Source organism: Dipodomys merriami, unplaced genomic scaffold (genome assembly GCF_024711535.1).
Source record: "Dipodomys merriami isolate MVZ:Mamm:240054 unplaced genomic scaffold, mDipMer1.0.p SCAF_121, whole genome shotgun sequence".
Taxonomy (NCBI): Eukaryota; Metazoa; Chordata; class Mammalia; order Rodentia; family Heteromyidae; genus Dipodomys; species Dipodomys merriami.
Window position 1 is genome coordinate 1,759,562 of NW_027202505.1, and position 18,707 is coordinate 1,778,268.

Sequence of the window (18,707 nt, forward strand, 5' to 3'; positions counted from 1 at the left end):
TTTTATGTGTTCAAACAACAAATAGGCCATCCAAATTTTTAAAAAATCTGTTGCTTATGTTATCCAGAAATACTAAGCTTTACCCCTCCCCTTGATGTTCTCATCACCCCCTCCCACCCCTTCACTAAGATTTTAGTTCACAAGATGTCCTCTCCAATAAATCTTATAAGGCTGTCCATCTAGATTAGAATTTTCACTTTTGTCCTACTTACAAAGCATACAGTGGGTGCATCTTAAGAAATATTAAATGAATAAGTCAAGAAATAAAATTGAGGATATGGAGCAAGTGGTTAGTTGAGTTCACGTCTCATTTCTGGGCTATAATGATAAAGTTACAGGCTAGGTTGAATCTTATTCTTGGGCTACTAATCTTATCCCCACTTTAGTGTGGAAAATAAGATTTAAGAGTTAAATGATAGTCAAGAATACAGCTAATAAGATTTGACTACCATCATTACCCATTTTGTGTGTGCGCCCGTGGATGTGCAAGTGTACACGCACTAGTCCTGGGGTTTGAACTAAGGGCGTGCGTACTGTCCCTGAGCTTTTATGCTTATGGCTAGCACTCTATACTTGACCACAGCACCATTCTGGCTTTGTGGAAGTTAAGTCTCATAGGCTTTCTAGCTCAGGCTGGCTTCAAACCATGATCTTCAGTTCTCAGCCTCCTGAGTAGCTAGGATTACAGGGGTGAACCACTGGTACCTGGTTCATAGCCCCCACTCCCTTTTGGTGCCACACCTAGGGCTTAAACTCAGGGCTGGGGTGCTATCCCTGAGCTTTTTGTGCTCAAGGCTACTGTTCTACCACTTGACTCACAGCATCTCTTTCAATTTTTTCTGAAGTAGTTTATGGACTGAATTTTCCTGCTTGCATTTTGAACTGTGATCCATAGATCTGTCTCCTGAGTAGCTAGGATTACAGGAGCCACTGGTGCCCCAGGAACAGCCCAATTTTTTTTAGTTTTATTTTTATTTTTTGGGGGGTCTGGTCGTGGGGCCTTGAACTCTGGGCCTGGGCGCTGTCCCTCAGCTCTTCAGCTCAAGGCTAGCACTCTACCACTTGAGCCACAGTGCCACTTCCGGCTTTTTTCTTTTTGCTTATGTGGTGCTGAGGAATCGCACCCAGGGCCTCAGGCATGCAAGGCAAGCGCTCTACCACTGAGCCACCTTCCCAGTCCCTATTTATTTATTTTTTGGTCAGTTGTGGGGCCTAAATTCTGGCTGGGTGCTGTCCCTCATCTCTTCAGCTCAAGGCTAGCGCTCTATCACTTGAGCCACTTCCAGCTTTTTCTGTTTATGTGGTGCTGAGGAATCAAACCCAGGGCTTCATGCATGCAAGGCAAGCACTCTACCTCTGAGCCACCTTCTCAGCCCTAGCCCAATTTTTTGTTTTGTTTTGGTCTTTTTTTTTGAACACTGGGCCTGGGCGTTGTCCCTCAGCTCTTTAGCTCAAGACTAGAGCTCTACCACTAGAGCCACAGTGCTACTTCTGTTTTTTTTTCTGGTGGTTTATTGGAGATAAGAGTCTCATGGACTTTCCTGCCTGGGCTGGCTTTGAACCGCAATCCTCAAATCTCAGCCTCCTGAGTATCTAGGATTATAGGTGTGAGCCACCGACAACTGGCTGTGAGACTAGTGTCCAATTAGCCACCAGAAAACTAGAAGGTGCTGTGGCTCAAATGGTAGAATGCTTGCCCTGAGCTAAAGAGCTGAGGGACAGTGCCCAGGCCCAGAATTCAAGCCCCATGACCTAGGAAAGACAAGACAAAAGAAAAGAAAAGAAAAGAAAAGAAAAAAAAGAAAAGAAGAAAGAGGGGGGGGGGAAGGAGGGAGGGAAGGAAGGAAGGAAGAGAAAAAAAACTTTAGCTAGCAGCCTGGTAGCTCACACCTATAATCCTAGCTACTCAGGAGGCTGAAATCTTTAGAATGGCACTTTGAAGCCAGCCCAGGAAGAATAGTCTGAAAGACTCCATCTCCAAAATAACTAGCAAAAAGCTGTGCTAGAAGAGTGCCTCGGGGGATAAAGTACCAGTGAACAAGCAATCCAAATAAGTATGAGGTTCTGAGTTCAAACTCTAGTACTAGCATAAAAAAAAAAGACAACAAGGAGTTAAAGGCACGGCTCAAGTGGTAGAGTGCCAGCTATGAACAAAAAAGCCAAGTAAGACTGGGAGGCCCTGAGTTCAAGCCTTAATGTGAGACTAGGTCTCACTAACTTTGGCTAGGCTGGCTTCCAATTGCAATCCTCTCAATTTCTGACTCTTGAAGATCTGTGATTATAGGCATGAGCTACCACACTAAACTATACTTCCCAATCCTATGTATACAATTCACTCTTGTCTTTTCTTTCTCTTTCTTTCTTCTTTCTTTTTCTTTTTTTTTGGGGTCCGGGCGTGGGGCCTGAACTCTGGGCCTGGGCGCTGTCCCTCAGCTCTTCAGCTCAAGGCTAGCACTCTACCACTTGAGCCACAGAGCCACTTCCGACTTTCTTCTTTTTGCTTTTGTGGTGCTGAGGAATCGAACCCAGGGCCTCATGCAAGCAAGGCAAGCGCTCTACCACTGAGCCACCTTCCCAGCCCCTATTTCTTTAAACTTTTATTTCTATAAACTGTGGTTGGTAATTCTAATATGAGAAATCTTTCAGAGTTCTCCTTTGTTGTCTATTGTTTTTCATGGTTCTCACTAAGGAAGCTTGCTTCCTTGTGTATTTAGTTTTGTTTGTTTGTTTGTTTTACTCTCAGTGCTAGCTTCCTTGAAATGTTACCTGTGAGAAATCCATATCTTTCTTAAAAAAATTTTTATTGCTATTATAAAGGTGTTATACAGAGGGATTACAGTTTGGAGATGTTTTGCTTTTGCCAGGAGGCACTGCCTAGTCTAAAACAATATATACTGAGCTCATGGGCTTGGGAGTCCCTAGATCACCTAAATGAGAATCCTGGCAACAAATATCAAATGCTTTTGTTTTGCTGACTTTTACCCTAATCCACTGGGAGTTATCGTCATCTTTCCTGTATTCTGGCTGGGGTGAGGGCAGGTTTTGATCTAGTTTTCCTTATTGTAAGTCTTTTCAGGATTACAGTGTGGAAAGGGTCAAAGGCAGCAAACATGGAAGCAACAGATCCAGAGGCTAAAAGGAGAGGGTCAAAATTTGATCAGTTTTAGAAGAGTACAGAAATATAGAGGAGAGAGGGGCACAGCGATTTTTAAAGAACAAAATGGCTGAAAAAATTCCAGAACATATAAATTTTTATACTGCAGACTAATAAACCCCAACAAAGTTTTTTGAAAAAATACCCATACATTTGTATACCTACTCATAATTTTCTTTGGAGGTGTTGAGATTTGAGCTCGGGGCTTTGTGATTGCCAGGTAGGCATTCTGTAGCTTGAGACACACCTCTAGCCCTTTTTGCTCTAATTATTTTTGAGACAAAAATCTCACTTTTTGCCTGGACTTGCCTAGACAAGTCTATTGTTTATACTTCCTATCATAGTTGAGATGACAGGTATACACTACTATAACTAGGTTTTGCTATTGACATGAAGAATTATAAATTTTTGCTCTGGCTGGCCTGGAACCACAATCCTACCAACCTCAGCCTCATATATAGCTAGGATGACAGATGTGCACCCTAGACCCAGCTATCGATTGAGATGTAGTCTTGAAAAATTTTTGCTTAGTCTTGAGCCATGATCCTCCTGATTTGTTTCTTCTGAGTGGCAAGGATTTCAGGTGTGAGTTACCACTCAGCCACTTACACATAATTTATATAACCTTTAAAAATAATTCCTCATAAAACTACAGGAAGTGAAAGTTAATTATATTTTCCACAAAGGAAAATTAGGACTCAGAAAGCTAAAATGTAGTACTAAGGTCACTTAATACTAAGCTGCAGAATTCAAATCTAATTTATCTGATCCAAGTTCAGGTCCTTTCCTATACCTTAGAAACGAATGAAACATAGAGAAAGACCTGCAAAGAGACAGCAACATTTTGCTGAGGAATTGCTCTTCAAAGCAAAACTTTAATTTGGAAACTTCTTCCTGGAAGAAGTTTCACCTACTGTAGTGGAAAAGCCTTTGCGGCAAGAGGCAAGAAAGTTCTAGTTTGTACTTCAGACTGTGGGTTAAATGAAATGGGGCAAACCAACAACTTGGCCAAAGACCAAGCTGACTTAGATGGTTCATGGAACCAGTCTGGAGCCCAGCAGCAAACTACACACCAGCCTTTACAGAACGTAACCATCAGGACAGCAAAGCAGGCACATCCTCCTGTCTTCCCTCATTTCTGAAGACAGCTTAAATACTGTAGTTAGCATGTCCTCAATAACATGTTCTTTGTTCATCAATGTTATTCAGCTTAGTAATTACTACGGCTTTTGTGTTCTGGTGGCATTTCATGTATTATCATTCATACTTCATGTGTTATCGTTTTATCCTAGAGCACTAAATTAAGACTTTTCTAAGAGTGAAGCCTTAAGTTTTCTAGTATAATCATGCCTTCTTCCCTAGATGGTAACATGTGGCTGACATCTCTTCTCTAGCCTTCTAAAGAGAATTGACCATTCTTCTTTTCTAGCTGACTCCATGATGAATCAAAGCTGGGAGAGTTACCCTGTCTAAACTCATAGTCTGAGGTACCAGATTCTAAGAAAAGGAGACAGATACCGGATAATTCATTAAAACCCAACAGCTCCTGGTTTGATGCTTTTACCATCTAAGGTAGCTATGGATAAGACCTTATGCAAGAGAAGAAAGGAAATGCAATTCTGATTTTCCATTATATCTGTCTTGATCAGGATAAGGGACTTAAGTATATAAAGATGACTTCACCCAGAAATAAGTCATAGGAAGTGTTAACAGAGTTTTACAAGCATTTATTGAGCACTAACCATGAGTAGCCTTGTGTAGGGTTTGAACATATAGAGCAGACATAACTCCCATGCAAAGCATGCTGCCAAATGGTGAAGTTCACAGCTATCTACCTATCATCCATCCATCTATCCAAGGACAGGTATACTGACTTAGCTTACAAACATGTATTTACCTGTACTATCCTATCCTCTAGAAAGACCAAGAAGGCTAGAACAGGAAAGAATCTTGGAGGATTAGCCTGGTGCCAGTGGCTCACGCCTGTAATCCTAGCTACTCAGGAGGCTGAGATCTGAGGATCGCGGTTCAAAGCCAGCCTGGGCAAGAAACTCTGCGAGACTCTTTTTTTTTCCCCATGGTTTTCTTATAATATTGTTTTTTTGTTTGTTTGTTTTTGTTTTTGTTTTTGTTTTTTTTTCTGTGAGACTCATCTCCAATAAACCACTAGAAAACCAGAAGTGGCGCTGTGGCTCAAGCGGTAGAGCGCTTGCCTTGAGCTGAAGAGCGCAGGGACAGTGCCCAAGCCCAGAGTTCAAGCCTCACGACCGACAAAAACAAAAACAAAAACAAAAAACTTGGAGGATTAAATATCCAGTATCTGAAAGTCCCCTATGAGTTAACCATTTCAATTAAATCAGTCTAACAATCCTGGAAAGTATGTATATTGTTGTCATATCTTACAAATGAAACAGGTTCAAAGTGGTTCAGTAGCTTGCCCAAAATCACAAAGAGAATAAGTGGTAACCTGGGATTTTTTGTTGTTTTGTTTTGTTTTTGTCAGTCTTGGGGCTTGAACTAGGGCCTAGGTGTTGTCCCTGAGTTTTTTCCACTCAAGGGTAGCACTCTACCACTTTGAGCCACAGTGCCACTTCCAGTTTTCTGGTGATTAATTGGAGATAAGAGTCTCACAGACAACCACAGATCTCAACCTCCTGAGTAGCTGGGATTACAGGTGTGAGCCACTAGCACCCAGCTGGTAACCTGGGATTTAAACAGATCTGACTGGCTCTGAGTCTGTGCCACTAATAAAATAGTAATCATAACAAGTTAATTATCATATAGAAAGATGATTGGTAACAGAAATAGAAAGTGCAAAGGAAACATAGAGAAAGAGATAATTGATTTTATATAGGAAGAAATGAAATTTGTTTTCTAAGTAGACTAACAAGGAAAGGAAATTCCAGGCACAAGTAACAGGACCTACAGAAAGAAAGGGAAAGAAGGGTTGATCTGTGGCATGAATGACATAAGTTGAAGCTGGAGAAAACAGGAGAGTAACCATACCAACTTTGAGTTACAACTTGGTAACTCAACTGCCTTCTACTCTAGGAGCTTTTCCAGGGGCTTCTCTGTCCCTCCACTCTTGGCAGTGGCCTCCTTCACTCATGAGCTGCCTCATTAGGGAGGCAAATGTAAAGCTTGTATTTGTACCCACCACTCTATCTTGCCCAGGCCCCTGTGGATTATAGCATGCACCAACATTCTGCTGACAACCTGCAGTCAGAAGCTCCAAGGAATCCTCTAACAACCACAGGGGGGAGCAAGGTTACCCTTCAAAGTTAGACCCCAGCATGCACAGACCATCACAGTGCCAAGGCATTTTCTCATTCTACTCACAGTTTAGAGTCCAACTTTAGGAGGAAGCCCAACCGATCATACTCTGAAAAAGAAAAGCACAAAATGTCACTGAAGTCAAGCCACTGCTGTAACAGGTTACATTTCCCAAACCTAGACCAACAAATAGAGAGCCCTTAGAAAAGAATCTAATTCAACTGCTTCAAATAACAGAACTAAATATGTAAATCAAAAAACATTTGCTGAACACCTATTTTGTGAATAACCAGGATAAGTAAAAAGAGCATTTTCAAGCTTTCTAGGCTACCCAGGCCTAGAATTTCCTTACTGCATAAATGTAATAATTGAAACTAAAAATTGGTAAATGATGAAAAAGATCCCGGAGAAAGAAGAGAACAGAAGCAATCTCTGCTTCTTCCAAGCACAATGTCTGCTGGATGAGCCAGGGTAACTATGGGGTGAAGATGTAACAACCAATGGGTCCTCCGGTCACAATAGCAGTTTTTTCCATGCTAATCACTGAGAACTGATATATCTGATTTTAAGAAGAGGAAATCTCCAATAATCACCAAAGGTGAATAACCTTTGTCCCATGTGCTTGCTGCAGGATTACAGATCTGTCCTCAAGATTTCCCACAGCAAAAACCAAGTGCAAAGGACTATTGCATGGTTCATGGCGTCCACAAAACAAACCATGAGAATCATAACTATCTTCCTGGAAGGAAATTTCTTGTGTCTCCTAAAACACTTTGCATAAGGAAAATGATGGAAGTGCCATGGAACTATTTCTTTTTGTTTGTTTGTTTTTTTGTTGGTTGTGGGGCTTGAACTCTGGGCCTGAGCACTGTCCCTCCTAAGACTAGCGCTCTACCATCTGAGCCACAGCGCCACTTCCAGGGACTATTTCTTATATGTAACGATTGTGTGTGTGTGTGTGTCTGTGTGTGTGTGTGTCTGTGTGTGTGTGTGTCTGTGTGTGTGTGTGTGTGACAGAGACAGTGACAGAGACAGAGACAGAGAAAAAGAAAGAGGGGGGAAGGGGAGGGAGGGAGAAAATAAGGTAGCCTGTGATTGCAGTTGTCAGCTGGCTGACTCACTCTGAGGATAAAACACAATATCAAGATGAAAAGTTGGATGGAAAAGGCTGGAAAGCAGCTTTCGAGGAACTCTGTCTTTAGTAAGTAATGAATGGCCAAGAGAGGGAAGTTATGCCTGCTGCCAAGTACTGCATGGGAATCATTCTGCAAGGTCAATTAAGCCAGACTGCTGGCTTCCACAATCAGCTGAGCCACAGTGCGAAAAGATTATACTTTTTAAACATTGAAGACACCAACTAGGACACATAACAAATTCTCTTGCTTCCCAATAGAATTTCCTTGGGCAAGTGATGCTCTCTTCACATAATCCTGATTTGCTCTGACTCAAACAGAGGAGTCTCGCCTTAACAAACCAAGGATTTTTAAAAAAAGGTCTTCAATGAAAACAAACAAAAACCACAATCTGTAAAAAAAAATTTTAAAGTTTAATATTCTTTCAACATTCTTATTTTGTCCTCCCATGGAAAGAAAACCTTATCAACTTGTGAAATATGTGTCACTTGTTCCACATAGTGACAACCTTGGGGTGAGTGCTATTCCTCAATCCGAAGCACATACAATGCTCCCATGCTCTGGTAGATGCCTTTCAGAGATGCCTGTGAAGGCACTCCTCCTTATAAACTCAAACATCTGAAGTCAAGCAAGAACACAACTGCTTCAGGGAAGAATAGAATTCCCTTTGTAGCACATCATATCACTTATTGTAACTGTATTAAACACAAACTCTGGCCAGGCATGGTAGTATGTGCCCATAATTCCAGTTACTCAGGAGGCTGAGCCAGAAAGATAGTAAATAAGGCCAGGCTGACAATTTAGCAAGATTGTCTCCTACTTGACAAATCTAAGGACATAGTGAGATGGACTGGCTAGTTGTAGTAGAGAACTGCATGGGGGCAGGCCAGTATTACCAAAATCTGCTGCAGAAAGAGATGCATGACTAGCTACTCAGAAGGCTGAGATCTGAGGATCACGGTTCAAAGCCAGCCCAGGCAGGAAACTCCATGAAAATTTTATCTTCAGTAAACCACTCAGAAAACCAGAAGTGGCACTGTGGCTCAAATGGTAGAGCACTACCCTTGAGCTGAAGAGCTGAGGGATAGCGCCCAGACCTAGAGTTCAAGCTCCACGACCAACAACAACAACAAAAAAAGAGGGGCTGAGAAGTTGGTTCAGTGGTAGAGTGCTTGCCTCACATGCATGAGGCCCTAGGTTCAATTCCTCAGCACCACTTACAGAAAAAAGCCAGAAATGGTGCTGTGGCTCAAGTGGTAGGGCGCTAGCCTTGAGCTGAAGAGCTGAGGGACAGTGCCTACACCTGGAGTTCAGCCCCCATAACCAACAACAACAACAAAAAAAGCATGAGTGGGCTAGGGTAGAGCTATCTTAGGAACTTCCCAAAACATCTACCCAGTGGGCTAACAAGTCCTAACAAGCTGCTAGAAACAGATACCTGGACTCCTGGACTCCTATGAGCTATGAAGTGAGCAGCAAGACTGAGGCAAAGTCCCCAAGATGAGCAGGATCTGCAAAATACCTACAAGAACTCCCTCCAAGAGTTAGCTTTAAACATGTGCCAGATCCAGAGAGTGCTCTGGTTCTTTCTCTCCATTCTAGCTATCCCAGAGGTCAGAAAAGCAGCTAGCAACTAGGGGAAGAGGAAAGAAACCAGACCTTTTTCTTGGGTCAGGCATCTAGGTACTTACAGAGAAAAACTGCTCCTTCTAACCATGTCTGTCACGGGGACTCATCATTTTCACTAACCTCTCCTCAACATCTGAGATCCAGAGAGAAAATCTGCTGCAAGCAAGCCCTGCCCCCATTCTCCTTCCCCTTGGATTTTGCATCAGGAACTGAGGGGCCCAGTTAGTCACTTTGACCTAGCAAAGCTGAAGATGTGCATCTATCAGTTGCTGGTATCACGTTGCCAGTTATGAAGAAAGCTCTTCTACAGAAGGTAAAGCCAGAAGAGGGAAGCCTGATGACATTCTGGTAAGTTCTGGCAGCCCTTGAAACCCTAAGTACTCTGGTTCTATCCAAAGTTTGGTATGGAAACCATTAACACACAAACAAAACCTAATCAGGCAAATTGCTCTGTTAAGTCAGTGCAACAGGTTTTTTGTACATGTGGAATACATTGGGGGATAACCACAGAAATCACCTTCATTTTCACTCCTGTGCCCTTAAAATGTTTTCAGTATGGAAAGTCCAGAGGAGTTCTTAATACCTCTAGGGTAATAAAAATTACATAGTCACTTATAATAAGAAGTTATAGAATTAGAGCAAGCATCTAGTCTTACACAGTAGTTGTAGCTTTCTTTTTTTCCCTTTTCTGTATTTTTTACTTTTAGTGCCAGTACTAGAGCTTGAACTTAGGGCCTTGCACTCTTGCATGGGTATTTCACTTAAGGTTGGCATTCTACTACTTGAGCTACACCTCCAGTTCTGGCATTTTGCTGGTTAACTGGTGATAAAAGTCTGCCTGGGCTGGCTTTGAACCATGATCCTCAGATCTCAACCCACTGAGTAGCTAGGATTATAGATGTGAGCCACCCTGACTGGCTTGGTTAGGGCGTTTTCTTTTGTTTAGAATTTGACACCTCATTTAGAGCTGATAATCACATCATCTACTGAGAACTCCCAATTTGCAAGAGTAATTCCTTTCCATCATTTATGAAGGCCTGAAGTTTGACCTCTTCTACAAAGACTTCCTGAGCCTCCAATCACGGATTCTACCTGACTAAGGTTTTGCTCTCCATTCTAGCCATATGTTCAGGTTTCTGAGGATCTGATATTTGTATTGTTCAGCTTCCTGATTAGAAGGAAAGCTTAACATAATCTTTAGGAAGTGTATAATGGAAAAGAGAGCAACTAGGAAGGCCAGGATTAGCTGGCAGGCAAGTCTTGGTCTCACCAGCATGCACGGATCCCAAATTTGTACTAAAAACATAACTTTCTAGGACTCTGAGCCCACCAGATACAGTTAGTATGGATATTCACATGAAGATTTTTTTTTTTCCCAGTCGTGGGGCTTGAACTCTGGGCTTGGGCGCTGTTCCTGAGCTCTTCAGCTCAAGGCAAGCGCTCTACTACTTGAGCCACAGCACCACTTCTGGTTTTATAGTGGGTTATTGGAGATAAATTCTCGTGGACTTTCCTGCCCAGGCTGGCTTTGAACTATCGTCCTTAGATCTCAGCCTCCTAAGTAGCTAGGATTACAGGTGTGGGCAACCAGCAGCCCGTTACAAGAACTTTCTTATCACCAGAAGATCCTCTCCTCTCAGGCATCAAAGCAACAAGCCAGCAGCTGCCATGAAAGAAAAATGTTTAGTCTGGTTGGCTTAGGCGTCCTGCCTCCGCCCAGGATATGGGAACCACCACTGAGAAGCACATGTCCTCTGCTGGGCTCTAGGTGAGAAGTGGCCTGGGTGATGCAAATCTGTACCCTTCTCCTACTGCACCTGCACCAGCTCAGTGTATAGAATCCACAAAGTGTTTTTTCAGATGCTAAAACGTTTGAAATTAACTGTTAATGCTTCTACTGGCCCTTCAAAGGATGTTAAGACTTTTCAGTCATAGTAAAAGATTTACAAAAATTACTGGAAAAAATTTGGAGAAATTATACAAACTCCTGAAAGCTTGGGAAACTGGACAAAAACAAGGCATGCATCCAAGTGTGCATGCACCTAATAATAAAACTTTCCTATACAAAGCAGAATTAACCAAATTACAGAGACAAATACACAGTTAAGTCTCCTGTGATCATAATGTGAAACACATAAACTGGTTTAAAAAAAAACACAAAATTTGTGAGAATTCAGATGTGACAGAGCAGTTGCTAAATTTGAAGTGACAGAGAACCTTACATGTAACAAATGGAGAATGCCTATTATTTTCAAGAATGCAGGGGACATTTCTGATACAGATCACCTGGGAGGCTCAACATAGTCACTCCCCCATTTTTATCTAATTAAATTAAGTACTGGGAAGTTATCCAGCAGAAACATCTTTTTGTTGTTGTTGTTGTTGTTGTTTTTTATTGGTCCTGGGGCTTGAACTCTGGGCCTGGGCACTGTCCCTCAGCTCTCCCGCTCAACGTGAGTGCTCTACACTTGAGCCACAGCACCATTTCTGGTTTTCTGAGTGGTTTATTGGAGATTAGAGTCTTGCAGAGGGATGGGAAGGTGGCTCAGTGGTAGAGCGCTTGCCTTGCATGCATGAGGCCCTGGGTTCGATTCCTCAGCACCACATAAGCAAAAAGAAAAAAAAAGCCGGAAGTGGCGCTGTGGCTCAGAGTGGTAGAGCGCTAGCCTTGAGCTGAAGAGCTGAGTAACAGTGCCCAGGCCCAGAGTTCAGGGCCCACGACTGGATCCCTCCTCCCCCCCCCAAAAAAAAAAAAAGTCTTGTGGGGTTTCCTGCCTGGCCTGGCTCTGAACTGGGATCCTCAGATCTCAGCCTCCTGAGAAGCTAGGATTACAGGCATAAGCCACCAACGCCCAGCTCAGAAACATGTTTTCTAAAACCTTAATTCTCACTTGAATGTTCACGTTTAATCATTGGCAATGAATACTGCCAGTTACTTTCCTTGAAGGGATATGCTCACTTCCATTAATGAGGAAATGTCTATCAAACTACAAAGTTCCAAATGCCATAGTCTGGCCATTAGGTGTTCTTTTAAGTAAAAATGGTGTTCTATAAAAAAAAAAAAAAATGTAGAGTTCTGTTGGCAGCACAAGCACACCAGCATTTTTCCTCAAGGCAACTGCTGTACTCAGTATGCAGCAAAGGTGCCATGAATACTTCTTATTTCACCACCCAGAATATTAAAAATGTGTACCTGAGGCAAGAACTCTAATGAATTTAGTAATTGCTGGGCTACAGGTATTCTAAATGGTAGAGCACTTGCCTAGCATGTGTGAGGCCCTGGGTTCAATTCTTAGCACTTCAAAGTAAGTGAGTAAGTAAATAATTTCTACTGCTTCATTGAGAACTGGTCTCCTTTTTTCTTTCCTCCCTCCTGCTTCCTCCCTTTTACTCTGTATGTGGCCACAAAAAAATTGACAATGTTTACAAGTATAGTTTAGTGCTGGTGCATTTTTTAAAATAAAAAACACAAGGAGTCTAGCCAGTCTTGCTTTAGAATCATCAGTGGAAAAAGGAAAGAAAATCTTGGTAGCTTATGTGATAATTATGACCTTAAAGACATTTGAAATGGCTCCAAGGAAACTCTGCCGCCAGGAGTTCACAGATCACACTTCGTACACTGATTCTGCTTTCAGGCTATAGTTTCAGGGAAGTTATAGACTCCCATCTTAGGAAAAAGCCTGGTCCTCACTGTGGTTAGAACAAGGCCTCTAGAACAGAAACCAGGCCTCTAGCCAATGTTGAAAGAGCTGAACAGGCATGGGTCTTAGAGCTCATGGAGTGGAGGATTGCCCAAGAGTCTCAGAGCAGACACAGGTAGGCTAGGTAAGGTTACCCACCGGAGTATAGCTGTAGGTGAAGGACAAAACACCTGTCTTCACATATACCCATATCCATGCATATTCGTTGTTACTGTAGCCTTTTATAGTCTCCAAGCCAGATGCATGTAAGTACTCTGAAAATTAGGGTAAATTTTACAATGAGCTTTGCTTTAACTTGAAATATTTGATATAAGAGAATGACACTAGATTTGAAATCTGTTTATAGTATTATGCTGTTAAAAAATTCAGTATCATCATTTTGAGAGGAAAAAACTATCATATGCTATAAATATAATTTATTTTATTTTTGTTGGTTGTGGGGCTTAAACTCTGGGCCTGGGCGCTGTCCCAAGGCAAGTGCTCTACCACAGTGTCACAGTGTCACTTCTGGTTTTCTGGTGATTAACTGGAGATAAAGAGTCTCATGGGCTGGCTTTGAACTGTAACCCTCAGATCTCATTTTATGAGAGCTGACGGGAAAGCAATTATGTCTCCCACTCGCTGCCCCAGGGGTGATGTCAGAAGACCTGAGCCATGCCACACATGAATCATGGGAGAGGGGCTGGCCAAAGTGCAAATGCTTTTCATATCCTTTCAAGACAGGGAAATAAGCCACGACATGAGATCAATTAATCAAAGACAAACTAAAATAGGAAAAGCCGTTTTCTAAAACAAACAGAAAATCCCAGTATCCTAGACCAAATTAACTAACCTGGTAAAATAACTTAGAAATTCACAAACTAAAATCCAATCCTGTGTGTGTCTGTGTGTGTGTGTCTGTCTGTGGGCATGCACATGCGTATGTGTGTGTGTGTGTGTGTGTGAGAATGTCTGTGTATGTGTGTGTGTGTGGTGTTGTGGGGGAGATGAGAGGTCTGGCACGAAGCATCTGATATGACAGAGACACATAGGGAGACAAGCTCCTCACAGCTATGTTCCAGTGTAGCAGCACTACATTGGCCAATGAGTATAGGACCTCCCTGGTGTCAAGTAAAAGATCACAGACTACAGAAGGCACCCAGGCCTATGCATAAGCAAAAGCCCTTCACACTATAGCCCAAAAAGTCACTGTATCTGTCCTGGGAAAACAGTGGGTGATGTCTAGGGCTGAATAATTGAGGTAAAGTCAATTGTACTTTTATATATTTTTTTTATTGTGAAAATACTGTACAGAGGGGTTACAATTACATGGGCAAGATAATGAGTACATTTTCAATCGTACTTTTAATATCAATTGTATTCACACCATACCAGGGCATCCTCACTAGGCTGTAGGATGAGACAGAATGTCAAAGAAAAGCTGGCATAGAAAACAGGAAAAAATGATTCACTGTACAGTTTATGGCTTCAATATCATGGAGCTTGTCACCTGGTAGATTACATAAGGCAAGTATCCTCACTGCTTTGGCTGAATGATGGTATCCCCTCTCAGGTACGGAACCTAATCCCCAAAACAATGCTCTTAAGAGGTAGGACCTTTAGGAGATGACTACATCATGAGTGCTCTGCCTCAGTGAGTGGGATTAGTATCCTTATAAAGGAGACTTCAGGCCAGGTGCTGGTAGTGCACACCTGAATCCTAGGTACTTGAGAGGCTGAGCTAGAGAGAATCAAGATTCTAGGCTAGCCCAGCAGAAATATTTGCAAAACTTCCTTCTCAATTCAGAGCTGGGTGAAGTGGTGTATCCCTGGGAGTGGTGTATGCTACTCGGGAGGCTAAGATTGGGAGGATTGTGATTCCAGGCCAGTTTGGGCAGAAAAGTATGCAAGACTTCATCTCCACAGAGGAAAACTAGATGCAGTGGCATGCACCTGTGATTCCAGCAACTACGGAAAGCCCAAAGTAGGTAGATCACAATCCAGGAACATGCCTGGATGGAAAGCAGAACCTTATCCTGAAAACAGCTACCAAAAAACAGAGCTGGGAACATGGCTAGAAGTGTGAGGTCCTAAATTCAAATCCCAGTACTGCGGGTGGGTGGTAGGAGTAAGGGGGGAAGACTTCAGGGAGCCTGTCAGCTGTCTGCCCCTTCTGCTACATGAGGACACAGAGAAGAGATCATCCATGATTTATGAGTCTTCACCAGACACTTAATCTCCTGGCACCCTGATCTTGGCCTTGCTAGCCTTTAGAATTATAAGTAAATTTCTGTCATTTGTAACTTGTACAGCCTAAGATATTTTTGCTATAGTAAGCTGAACAGACTAAGTTGTTCACCAAGCAATTACCAAACAAAATAAGAGTCCTCCTCCCCAGGCAAAAGTAACATTTTCTTCTCACTTGTAAGAACAGCACATGTCCAATTTAAAAATTCAAATTAAAAAAACACAAAAAATTAAGTAGAAACGATTTGAAATTTCCATTACCTGCAGATAACTGCTAGAAACATTTTGGCAACTATTTTACCTGAAATTTGTCTTTCTATAAATATGTATGTAAATACATATATATGATTTTACTTCACACATGGCCTCATAATATACTTGCTGTGTGTTTTGGGTTTGTTCACACAATATTGTGGACATATTACATGTCAATAACAATGACCACATAATTCCACTGCATGATCTAACATTACTTGTTTATCCTTAAATATTCATTAAGTGATGAATACTTTTGTTTCTCATGAATATTTGTTCCTCATTTTCTACTTTTCATTCAAATATTTACTAAGCACTTATGTGTCAGGAAATATTCTACCATGAAAAACAAGGCCCTAGGCCAAATGAAGCCTACATTCTACTAGGAAAGACTGGTGGAATGTAAGTAAACAAGAAGATGGTTTCAAAGGGTGAGGGCTAAGAACAAATAAAGATAAGAGTTTTTCAGAAGGTAGGACAGCAGGATAATAGACTGTTTTGGATAAAGTGGTTTGGGAAGGCCTTTCTGGGGGGGTGAGTGTGGAATGAGACTGTAAGAGAGTCCTGTAGTTCAGGAGGAAAGAGCAATACAGATAAAGAAACAGCAAGCACAAAAGCTTTGAAACGGGGCTTGGCATCTTGAAGGAATAGCAGAATACCAATGTGGCTTGAGAGCAGTGGGAAGAAGTGGACTTCAGTGTAACTATGGAGATAAATAGGGAGTACAGCCTTAGTGCTACAGTTGGGACTTTATTCCATGTATGCTATAAGGCCACTGAAGAGATTTCAGTAGTAATAAACATGACCTGTTTCTAGGACATTATTTTAGCTACAATAAGAAGGGATTTCTCATGAGCCCAGCCCAGTTAGAAGGCGTTTACCAGTCCAGGAGAAAAAAAATGGTACTTGGACAGTAAGTGCTAGAAAGAAGTGGCTGGATAGGGTCACATTCTGAAGGTAGAAAATGGAACAATGAAGGTGACTCCTAGGTTTGTGGTTTTAAGAGTTTAGACAGATGGGAAAAAAAAAACAAAGGAAAAGAACATAGAACCTATACACATTAAATTTGATGCATATATAATTATTTTTGGTTTTGAAAGTTATTGTGCATTTTTAACATTGTTTTTCAGTTGTTCTTTGATAATATATAAGAACACAATTAACTTTTGGGTTTTGTACTTATATCCTAATTATTTTGCTCAACTCAGTTATTAGTTGTTAGTTTGTTGTAGATTTCCTGGGATTATATATTTGACAATCATTTATGAAGGATGAGTTTAATTTCTTGTTTCCTAATCTGTACACTCCTTTTCATTCCTTTTTTGATTTACCGTCTGGACTTTCAGTTCCTGATGTTAGGGCAGAGCAGTCTTCACCACAAGGTAAAGATGTTTGCTAGAGGTTTGTCTAGATGTACTGAATCAGGTTTGAAGAAGTTCCTGAGTTTGCTGAGAAGTTTTATCATGGATATTGAATTTTGTGAAATTCTCTTTTATCCTCAATTAATATAACAATGTCTTTTTATCTTAGACTATTAACAAGATGGATTAGATTGACTGATGGGGGGGGTAATGTGTGTGGGATTGGGAACTGAAATTGAACCCTCAGCGTCATGTAAGCCTAAGCAAGTACTTTACCACTACCCTGCATCCCCAGCGGCCCCCCCCCCCACCTTTTTGTCATCATAGTCATCAGGCTTAAACACAGGGCCAGGGCACTGTCCCTGAGCTTTATCATTCAATTGCTCTACCACTTAAACTACAGCGCCATTTCCGGTTTTCTGGTGGTTTATTGGAGATCAGAGTCTCACTGACTTTCCTGCCTGGGCTGGCTTTGAACCATGATCCTCAGATCTCAGCCTCCTGAGTAGCTAGGATTACAGGTATGAGCCACTGGTGCCTTGCTCTGATTGATTTTTAAATATTGAACTGGTCTTCCATCTCCAGACTAAACTACACTTGGATTGCACTGTTTTTCTTCTTCTAGATCTCTTAGGGCAAATATTTAGGTTTGTCCCACAAGTCCCTGAAGCTCTGTTCAACTTCTAAAATATTTTTCACCTGTTGGACAAATTGGGTTGTTTCTATTGCTTTATTTTTAAATATACTGATTTTTTATGTCATCTTGTATTTAGTGCATTTAAAAAAATACGTTTTTGCCAAGATTTTTCTATCTTGTTAATTTCAACAGTGTTTGCCTTTACTTTTAGGAACACGTTTACAATAAAGTCTTGTTGGATTATTCCAACATCCGTGCCATCTTACCAACTATTGTCTTTGCCATGAAAGTTGAGATTTTTCTGGTTCTTTGTAAAATGGTAAATTTTGGCTTATATCCTAGATATTTTGAATATCATGTTATGAAACTATTATGTCTTGAAATAAATTCTTTAAAAGCCCTAGGTTTTGTTTAAATGCAGTAGAGGGTGTTATTTTTGTTTCAGCAGACAATTGAACAGGTTAGGTTCAGGCAGCAAGTTAGAACCAGCCCTTGGTGGGCTGTGGCTTCAATGTCAGCTCCACTTTTAATGCCAATTCAGATGTGTCCTCACTGTGCGCCCCCCAGTGTCCAGGCTGGGACTTGAGAAGTGGTTTGTCCCTTGGATCACTTCTCTCAGTTTTTGGGGTTGCTTTCTTTGAGTATCTCCTCCCTCCCTGTTTTCTCCCGTGTGCTTTCTTGGGCCTCCCATCTTGGTCTTGGCCAGAAAGCTGGGACTACAGTCAATACGTTCTGCTATGAATTTCCTAATCAGAGGCCAAGTAGTAGGAACCGGAGAGAGAAAAAAGCAATCAAACTACTCCATCCTTTTGGGACAACAACCCTCAGAAGAGGGCTCTTGGTTTTAAGCCTCTAAGACCTTACTGCCACTGCTGTCACTGCCACCAACACTGTGGGGCCACCTGGGGACTGCAATGAGGAAACAGAAAGGGATTAATTAAAAAATCTGTGAATTTTCCCCCTCCACCTGAGACTTAGGATTCCTTTTCTCACTCAGAACCATAACTAGAGATTTTTGTTGTACCCTGCTGTTCACCACGTGTTGGGCTAAGTCCTGAATTCAGATTATAGAATACTGGAGGAAAACTGGGAGATACACTGCTAGTTTGGTAACATACTGAATTCTGGTTTTCTTCCCAATCTGTCTGCTACTATTTATGCTATGCTTCAGAGTCTTCAAATAGCTCCGAAGTGCATTCTGTCTAGGTTGTTAGCTGCACTCAGTGACCAAGACAGTGTGCATAAACTCACTCTATCTTATCTGAAACTGGTATCTTTTTTCCTACTTTTAATTGGCCACACTAACAGAAAGAAAGCAAAGTAGGGCTCAAGTCCAAA

At 41.6% G+C, this 18,707-nt stretch overlaps 1 protein-coding gene across 5 annotated transcripts in view; it reads right to left on the bottom strand.

The window, feature by feature from the left end:
• LOC138823648 (CMP-N-acetylneuraminate-beta-1,4-galactoside alpha-2,3-sialyltransferase) overlaps positions 1-18,707 on the bottom strand; it is a 184,330-nt gene that overhangs the window by 94,275 nt on the left and 71,348 nt on the right. For all 5 annotated transcript variants that reach the window (XM_070017099.1, XM_070017098.1, XM_070017095.1 and 2 more), the window contains one exon: positions 6,494-6,536. In XM_070017099.1, the coding sequence (XP_069873200.1) occupies positions 6,494-6,536 (43 nt within the window). The remainder of the gene's footprint in view (positions 1-6,493; positions 6,537-18,707) is intronic.